The 9,749-nt window shown below is 40.2% G+C and overlaps 1 protein-coding gene across 37 annotated transcripts in view; it reads left to right on the top strand.

Moving 5' to 3' along the window:
* The window catches only part of nfasca (neurofascin homolog (chicken) a), a 106,068-nt gene that overhangs the window by 73,844 nt on the left and 22,475 nt on the right, over nt 1-9,749 (top strand). For 35 of the 37 annotated variants that reach the window (XR_533796.2, XR_533797.2, XR_533795.2 and 32 more), the window contains 13 exons: nt 283-394; nt 614-780; nt 1,545-1,692; nt 3,119-3,243; nt 3,789-3,833; nt 5,182-5,283; nt 5,865-6,062; nt 6,424-6,494; nt 7,427-7,649; nt 7,748-7,863; nt 7,974-8,184; nt 9,130-9,252; nt 9,576-9,749. Coding sequence is in view for 33 of the 37 variants with exons in the window: in XM_008410279.2 (XP_008408501.1) it covers nt 283-394; nt 614-780; nt 1,545-1,692; nt 3,119-3,243; nt 3,789-3,833; nt 5,182-5,283; nt 5,865-6,062; nt 6,424-6,494; nt 7,427-7,649; nt 7,748-7,863; nt 7,974-8,184; nt 9,130-9,252; nt 9,576-9,749 (1,815 nt within the window). In the remaining 4 variants the exon portion in view is untranslated. The remainder of the gene's footprint in view (nt 1-282; nt 395-613; nt 781-1,544; nt 1,693-3,118; nt 3,244-3,788; nt 3,834-5,181; nt 5,284-5,864; nt 6,063-6,423; nt 6,495-7,426; nt 7,650-7,747; nt 7,864-7,973; nt 8,185-9,129; nt 9,253-9,575) is intronic. The other 2 variants (XM_017304748.1, XM_017304761.1) reach the window with 1 other exon arrangement.

Raw genomic sequence — 9,749 nt, 5'->3', positions numbered from 1 at the left:
TATATATATATAATGATCAGTTTCTCTGTATATGTTTGAGTAAAATGAACATTGTTCTTTTATTCTATGAACTGAGTGGACTTGACCAAAAGCTGCAGCTGCTCCTGCATAATGTTCACAAACTGCCAGGAACAGGGACAAAACTGTAAATAGATAAAGCTTTATATCAGGACCAGTTTGTTTGTTTAACCTTCCAAACACACAAGATATCATTTCTTAGAAATTTAAAAATGTCCCGATGACCTTGTTTCAGTGTTGTTACCTTTAGTTTCCGTGTTACAGACATGGCTCCACGGATGCTGGGACCCAAAAATCAGTTAATCAAAGTCGTCATGAACAACCGAACCTTCCTCAACTGCCCTTTCTTTGGCTCTCCTTTACCTGAGCTGCGCTGGTGAGCATCCCATAGTTTTTTTTCAAACTAACACAGCTCCTGTGATGTAGAATGACTTACCAAGTCACTGACAGGTCGCACAATTTAGTTATATCAGCTGTATGCAAGTCCTGTGTCTCTGTAATGTTTCTTATTTTAAATTTAAAGCTATATCGGATTAATGTGTTTTAGGTAATTTTTTTTTGTTAACCAAAGCTAACCTTCACCTTTACTCTGGAGGTTTAAGAATGGCCAGGGCAGTGGGCTGGACGGGGGTCAGTACCGGGCCTACATCAACGGCACCCTGGAGATCAAACGCGCTCGAAAGGAGGATGAGGGCATCTACACCTGTGTGGCTAACAACATGTTGGGTAACGCTGAGAACCAGGTCCAGCTGGAGGTCAAAGGTCAGACATTGCTTAAACACTAACTTTCATGATAGTTTGAACAGTTATTTTCCTTCCTTGTGCCAAATAGCCTGCTGTTTGGGGGCGAGTCAAGCTCTTCAGTGCCTTTTCTTGACGTGCCTTGTGTGTCCATTTGCATTCCGAGTTTAATACAATTAGAAGACATCAGGAAATACTTTTTTTTAATAAATAGAAGAAAAGAGTGACACCATCAGGAATTCATGAGGTTTAAACAGGTGGCGGGAAGAAAAATGGCTTCATCTTTCAAAACTCAAATGAAAAAACAGACACGGAGAAGAGTTTTGGACAGACTGGTAGTTTAAACTCATCAGTGAAAAACATCTACAGTGATTAAAAGTGACTAAGTGGACAGTTGAAGTACATTTACGATATCTGAGTTTTGTACATGGTAATTACCGATCTAGGAATAGTTGGCTGTAAGAAGGAATGTCTGCAATTAATCGTTTTATTTCCTCAGAACTTTGTTTCTACCACTTGATCATGCCTCTTCTCTTCAGATGTATGTTATTCCTTCTCTGTTGGAGGTGAAGGTGTTTAGGGGAGTGAACCACTTTAACTAGTCTGTGATCCCTGAACGAGGAGGAGCCAGAGGAGGGCGAGTGGGAAAAAGGCTTTTAGGAAAACAGAATTTGATATAGAGATGTGTTGATGAGGCCGCTCAAAGATGTTGTTCAGATGTCGTACTATGTGACTGTCAGTGTGCCTATTCTACTTTTTTTTCTGTCATTTTAACTCTGATTTAGAGCCTACTCGTATAATTCAAGCTCCCACGCACCAGTCAGTTTTGAGGGGCTCTAAAGCTAGCTTCCACTGTAAGGTGGTGTCGGACCCCAGCCTGCCCACCAAGGTGACCTGGACCAAGGACGGAGAGCGCCTGGATCTGGGATGGAGGTATGATGTCTGATTGTTTTTACCAATTAAGCCTCCTTTTTTAAAAGTTTATATCAGAGTCAGAACATCTTGGATTTAAATTTGCTTCCTGGATGGGATTTTTGCTGCATGTCAGTCCACTTTTCCTAGTTTCACTTTTTGAATGTAGTCATCATATATAATATCATGTCTCCAGTTTGTCAATAAATCTGAAAGATTGTTTATTTCTCTTTAAATGGTCCCTCATTAGTGAAGAAAAGCAGAGCTCAGTATATGGATTGCGACCATAAAAAATTTGGAAAACCCTCTCGGCTAAACAGCTCATCCTGCCTTTGGGTGTCGTTGATTGAATCGGATGATTAAAGTTTGAAGAAGCAAGATACTTTGGCGATTTAACAATTTAGTTATTTAACAAATAGGTATGTTGCTCAATCATACACAATACCACAACAACCTGAAACGCCTCCTCATTCTGGCCACCAGCTTGGTCACACACTGCTGTGGGATGGCATCTCAATCCTCAACCTGCATCTGTAGCAAGTCAACACTAGCAGTGTGGTTGAGTTGGTCACTGCGACCAACAAACAGCAGACCAAAGTTGACCTTTCTAGTGTTCAGTGGGGTCAAGGTCATTGATGTAGGCAGGCTTTCTGTCCTTCTAACTGCCAGATTGTGGAGGTTGCATCAAATTCAACCAACCAAGGAATTGATTGATCCATCAATCAGTTGTTTATATAATCCTTTAAGCATCCACAATATTGATGAACCAAAGTGCTTGGCAAAATCAGCATAGCTGTGGTGGTGCAGGGGTTAAGCACAACCCACATATGGAGGCCTTAGTCCTTGACGCAGCTGTCGCAGGTTCGATTCCCGGCCTTGGCAACCTTTGCTGCATGCCTTCCCTCTTCTCTCATTACCCACTTTCCTGTCAATTAACTATCAAATAAAGGCCACTTGAGCCAAAAAAATCTTTACAAAAATGTAAATAAAAAGTCAACATATACAAGAAAAAAATAAATAAAAACAAGGTTAAAACAAGGTAGAAAGTAGAAAAACTCAAGTACATACAACTAGAAGTGGCGTCATGTTTTTAATTTTGTAAAGGTCTGAATAGAAAAACGTTGTTGGCGTTGACTTAAAAAGATCTTGTTCAGTTACAGATTGAAGATCTAGTAGAAGCAGGTTCCACAGTTGACGCATGGCACCAGAAAAAGCTTGATTACCCCAACGTCTATGTTTTGTATGTGGAACAGCACGTAAATGTTCACTGCTGGGCTACGATTGATCCAAGTAGCAACTGTAACCCAGATCGTCACTAATCAATCCTATCACATGCAAGGAAAAAAAGCAGAGGGCCTACAATTTAGTCTTGTGCCACTCTACCGTAATTTTCAATGAACACGCTGCTCTATATTACTTAACAACTGATCCGTTTTCTGTCCTCCAGGCTGAAGAAGAATGAAGAGTCCCTGACTATCCCGTCTGTCAGTGAGAACGATGAGGGAATTTACACCTGCACTGTTAAATCTGAGATAGACCAGGACTCGGCCTCAGCCCGCCTCACTGTCTTAGGTACACTAGTGTACAGAATGGTGCTGCAAAGCACTGATGTGATCTGACAGAAACACAACTCCCTGTACCAGTGATGTTCATTTAGTACAATGTAGCTAACTCAGTGTCTTCACATAGACTCATAGATGTAGAGTAGATCACTGTGCATATAGTGATGGAATGTATTGTCTGAAGAAAATATGCATATCCAGCAGCACTACAGTGTGTATTTCATACAAGAAGAACGTGATGATAGAATAATAATGTGTTGTTTGTAGTGAAGCCAGCTAGTTTGAATAACATGTAGCAAACACTAAATGTTCCAGCCTGGCATTTAGCTAGATAGCAATTTGTTTCAAGAAAACAACACATGTATTAAGATGTAGCAAATTAAAGAAGGCAATCTATTTAATCATCTTCTAAGCTCTACATTAAATTAATGTCTTTATCAGAAGCTACATACAATTGAATTGTAATGATACTCAAGTTATATTTTAACTGTTGTTCTCCTTTGCTGTAGACTAACCTAATTAATCTAACCTTTATCCCCACCTCCTGACCCACAGAGGACGCCTTCCTCAACCCCTCAATCTTTAGTGCCTTGCCTCCAGGTAACACATGGCTCAACTGGAAGCTCGTCTGTCTGTTTTTTTTTTTTCATGTCCTGATGCCTTATTATCTACTTTATGTTTTTGCTTCCATCTCTATATCTACAGCATTTGAAATTTCCCTCCTGTTTTATGTTTTGCCACCTTACAATCACAATTTTTTTTCTTCTTTTTTTCTTTTTATTGGGATTTTTACGTGTCAGACCAAAGCAGAACAGAATTGTGACGTAGAAGTCAAACGAGGCACGGCATTGCACAAATATATAATATATACATATGTGTCTCTACATTGAAAGACTTAGGCCCAAAACACACCGGATCTGGTTTGGCATGTGATCCGACAGAACATCAGGTCGGATGATGTTGGCAGCAGTTATAACTCCTGGAAGTCAATGGACCCTCGCAGATTCCCTGAGACTGTCACGAGTCAGACAGGAAGTGAGACCCGGTGGCAAAATAAAATGCATCCGCTTTGGGGAAAAATGCTAACTCAAAACATTTTTACTTGTAAAGAAAAAAATAGTAGTGTACTACTTATCCACAATGGGAGCTCAAAAGTATGGAAAAAATGAAAGTGAAAGTGTGATGTTGCTCGAGCAGCTTTTGGGTTTACTGGCCCAAAAGCCCAAATCCTGTTTAGTCTGGCAGGATTTTCAGTTCAGTCTGGTGGTGTGTTGACTGACGGACAGTTGGAGCCTGTGTGTCAGCTAAAAATCAGATTTTAGTGTGAAAAGCTATAATCTAATGATGTGTTTTGGGACTTACCTTGTTGCTTGTTCATCTTTACAAAAGTGTCCACTCAGTCAGAGTGGATTAAGATTGTCTGTGGAAATGAATCTTGCTGCAGATTCTGAATCTGATATGAATCTGTGCTTTGATGAGCACCATCTCCATTTCCTTGAAAAAGAAATGTTATCTCAAGAGACTTTCTGACAGAATAAAAAAGTTAATTCCATTGTTCCTAAGGCTATGGGTCTTTTGGTGCCTCTAACACATTTTCTTTACAAGTATGCACTTTGGTTTGTGTTGGCCTATCACAAAAAATCCCAATAATATGTGCAGATGTTTGTAGTTGTGATGAACAGAATAACATTTTCAATTGTTGGAATAACAGAATTAATTAAATATCAATGAAAGTTTTTTTTTCTTTGGCCCTTTGGTTGAAAAGAGTACAAGAAAGATTTTATGATCTTTTATTACTTTTATGGTTTTTGTTTTTGTTCTGTTTTATTTATTTTCTAAAGGTTTTGATAATCTAACCAGGTATAGGCAGGCCTAGTGTACAGTATGCCATGAATGAAGGTTGTTGTGTGTGTGCTTATGAGCAGTATTATCCTGTGTTCCTCTGCAGACCATCCAGACCCACCAATAGATCTGGATCTGTCAGACCCGTCAGCCCGTAGTGTTCGCCTCACCTGGATTCCTGGGAACGACCGCAGGAGCCCTGTCACAGGTACGCTCTGGCCGTGTGTACCTGTGCTTTTTTTTCAGGTGTATTCTTCCTCTCTTGGCTAAAAAGCATTCATGTTAGGTCAACTGCCTTTTCGTAGTGTTAGATCAAAAACGTACACTCTCTCTGTGGCAGAGAGAGTGTGTACGTTTTTGTGTCTCAATAACGGCGTTTCCTTTACAAATTGGTGCAGATCTTTGTCTATATTTTGCTAATGTCGAGAAAACACAACTTTGCAATCGAGGTATTTCCTTTAAATAAGAAAGGAAATGAAAATCACATGGTTGTTTACGCGATAAGTGATTAAAATTTTATGGTTAATGTAAATGCAGCTTATGTCACCATGGTGAACTAGCACTTGTTACCCCTGCCTCTCGTACAATGACTGCTGGAGGTGAGAGGCTCTGACAAGAAATCCACAGATCAATATTTTGATCAAAAAAGGCTTTCAATGGATGAAAGCCATATTTTCAGCACAAGCTGTACTTGGCTTACTGTCACGCAGGGAGTATAACAGCCTTGAAGAATTATTACTGTGTCATCCTTACATGGTTTCATTCTGAAGCCCGTTGTGCTTTCTGCAGATTTCTTGGTCCAGTTTGAGGAGAACCGCTGGGAGCCAGGCAGATGGCAGAACCTGTCCTCTTTCCCTGGAGACCTCAACTCTGTCATCCTGCAGCTTGCCCCCAATGTCAATTATCAGTTCAGGGTCATTGCCATTAACTCAGTGGGTCGGAGTCAACCTAGTCAGCCCTCACCTCGGTACAAAACCACCGCAGCACGTAAGTAGCATCAAATCTAAAATCACATTTAGTGCATGCCTCTGGCTTGAGTCAGACGATAATTTAGTAAAATGTTTCATTTGCTGTACAGGGACAGCTCTTTATTCAGTAAAGATCTCAACAAACACTACCATGTGGCACCCCGTGTCAGGATTTGTAAAGAATTGTAATTTGATCAACGTTACCTAGTAATCAATAACACCGTGTTTGCCTGGGATGACAGTTAGCCAATCCTTAACATGGGAAACACAAGAGCATGCGCTATATATAATCTTTATTAACATAGGTTAGAAAAATGATTGCAAGAAAAAATCTACTTGCTCATGTTTGATATAAATCTATTCATCTTTTTGAAATTCAGCCCCAGATTCAATTCCCAGAGATCTACGTGGTTGGGGATCCAATAAGGACAACATGGAGATCACCTGGGAGGTAAGGCACCACGCAATAACAGAATCAGGGAAGCAAATCGCTCATCATTCAGAGAGATTGGTAGTAAAAAAATATTTGAAGAAGAAGATCAAAACCAGTTTTAAAAACGGAAATCAGCCTCATTGGTTGCGCAGGTGTTAGAGCGTGCGACCTCAGTCCTCCACGGGTTCGAGTCCCGGCCCGTTGACCTTTGCTGCATGTCTTCCCCACTTTCTCACAACCCGCCTTCCCTGACAGTCTAGTGTGAAATACAGGCCACTAGAGCCAAAAAATACATTAAAAAATTCAACGCATGTCTTAAGTTAGATTGCTCCAGTGACCCCCTGCTGTTGAGCAATGAGAACTACATGCAAGTGCTGGTTATCAAAATAAATCTACAATAATAAAGAGTAAATTGTAAATTCTAAAATGGTAAAAAGTCATGATTCAAGACTAATGAAGCACCAAAACATAAACATTGCAATCCATCTTCTCCACTTGCAGTTTAGAAATAATTTTAAACAGTAGTTGGAGTCTGATTGTAAGTCTAGTTAAATATGTTAAGTCTAGTTATGACTTAACACATTTAAGTCATAACTATGTTATAATATGTTAATAAATTTAACATGTTTTATGTTAACTTTATTATTTATTTTTATTTCGAACATGATAGTATAAAAACATGCACAAGAACAAGGAATTCAAAAGACATATTTTTGTACCACAGTAATCTTGACATGCTCAAAAAGAATGTCAAGATCATTTTTCTTAAATATTAATGTTTAAATTCTTAATCTTTTGGCACAACCTTTTAAACTTTTCACCTTGTTATTATTTTTGACCTCCTTGCAGATTCCTTCTGATTTTTCTTTTTGTTTGTTTTACATCACATTAAGACTTTTCAAATCGTCAAACCGGGCAGCTTGAGCTTGAAGCTTGATTTGTTTCTCTAGCCTCTGCGCGATCTGGAGAAAAACGGCCCAAATCTGCAGTACAACGTGTGGTGGAGACGGAAAGACTCTGGGGACGACTGGACCAACGTGACCACGTCTGAGACCAAATATGTCGTTCGCAACACTGAAACATATGTGCCTTACGAGATAAAAATCCAGGCCAGGAATGAGTTGGGATCAGGACCCGAGTCTAACATCGTCATTGGATATTCTGGAGAGGACAGTGAGTGTAAATGCAACAAATATTAAGAAAAAAAAAAGAAAAAGTTTTTGTTTAAAAAAAAACTAGCGCCTGAATTAAACATATCGCGCTGTTTTCAGAGCCCACTGATTCACCCACTGAGCTGCGGGTGTCGAAGGTTGGCAGCACCAGAGCAAACATCCACTGGAAGCCCGTAGATCTGAGTTCTGTCCAGGGGGAGTTCAAGGAGTACAGAGTGAGAATGAGGAACATTTTGAATTGAGAACTGACTCCACTGCAGACCCCCCACCCCCTACTTTCTGACTTTTCATCTTACCCATACGTCCTCTCTTTCGTAATTCCCAGTTGTACTACTGGCGCGAATCCAGTCTGGTTCCAGGGCTGGTGGTGAGCAAGGAGAAGAAGACCACTGGGTTCTACACGACTGTGCCAGAACCGTCCGGGATTCTCAAAGACTTGGTGCCCTACTCTAAATATAAGATGTTCATGGTTGTGGCCAACAGTCGCTTTGAGAGTCTACCCAGCAACAACGTGGAATTCACCACTGCGGAGGGCGGTGAGGACCCAACGAACCACACTTTATCATAAACATCAATGTCATATGAGAATCATGCAACCCTTTAGTTGGTATGTTCAGGTTATATCAGTGTCTCTGTCATTCACACTAGCTGTGTTTGCGATGTTACATTAGAGCTATGGATTCAACATGTTGCAATGACACACAACTTTTTATGAACTGTGTGGTTCTGCGAGAGCTCCGGTGGAGCCAGCTGCACATTGTCCCAAAAAATCCCCCTGAAAGCAAACCATCATCCTCCTATCACTATCACTTCCTGTTTTCTTCTTCTTCGTCGTCATAGTAATTGCGACTCCGCGTACGTACCCTGTGGTTTATGCCTTTGCTCAGGGTGATGGGAGAAGATGTCGCCACCTGTGTGTGCTCCATCAGGCTAACCTGTCAACAACATTAGAACTTGATGATTTTATCGTATTTTTGTGTTTTATTAAAAACAAAACAAACAAAAAAACAGTCATTACTTTCAGAAAATAAAACATTATCAATCTGAACTTGAACACATTTTTGGATGGAGTTACTTTTAAAGCCATGACAGTCTTTAGTTTTAGATGCATTTTAGTAAAACTGTTAAAAGACATTTAAAGCACACTCTGTCCTGTATGTTTTATATGTTTTGCTCATTCAAATATCTAATTAAAATTGATAGAGTGTATATAGATGGATATGGATATGTTTAACATATGCAGAACTATTCACATAATTATTTCCTTTAAACAAACCATCCTGTGAGTCATACTAACCACAGGGCCCCCTAAAGGCTTTGACTGGACAACACTGGTATAAAGTTGAGAGATTTGTTGTAGCCACTAGTCGTTAGTAATTAGTTGTAGAACTTTATGTTCAGTATTTGGTCTAACCGTGTCTCTTTGTTTCTCATGTCCTGTTCTTTTCATGTTTTTCTCTTCTGTCTTGAAATATTTGCAGTTCCCGATGCTCCCAGGTTCTTCAGGATTAACCGCAGAAGTTTGGACACACTCTACTTGGAATGGGGCAAACCATTAGAACCCAACGGCATTCTAATTGGATACCAACTCGTATGCCAGAGAGGTGACTTCATTTACTTTGTGACTCTTCCAACCATGACTGGACAATATGGCTTAAAAACATATTATTGATTAGTTTCAGGTCTTTGTTTTAAATTACTGAATTACTGCCAAACTGCTGGTGTGACCTTTCCTGTTTTACCCACAATTTTCAATCCAAAGGAAAAAAAACAACAAAAAAATACTAAGACTGGTTGTGGGATAGTAATAGAATTCATGAAATCCAATCATTCCAATCATCGTCTCTGTGGAGCAGTTATTGCCCACTAACACTGAGAAGTTCTGATGCCACAGTAAACCATGACCATGCTCTGTGTTTGTGTCCAGTGAACGGGTCCAGACTGGATCAACAGGAGATCAAGACGTTCCGTCCCAACGTGACAGACTTCATCCTGCGCCTGCCGGACCGGTCCGCTCGCTACAAGTTCAACCTGTCAGCGCTCACCCAGGTGGGAACGGGAGAGGTCTATGCCGAAGAGTCGCCGCACTTTACCAATGAAG

This window comes from Poecilia reticulata, linkage group LG5 (genome assembly GCF_000633615.1).
Source record: "Poecilia reticulata strain Guanapo linkage group LG5, Guppy_female_1.0+MT, whole genome shotgun sequence".
NCBI classification, from domain to species: Eukaryota; Metazoa; Chordata; class Actinopteri; order Cyprinodontiformes; family Poeciliidae; genus Poecilia; species Poecilia reticulata.
This window is presented reverse-complemented; position numbering and strand designations above follow the sequence as displayed.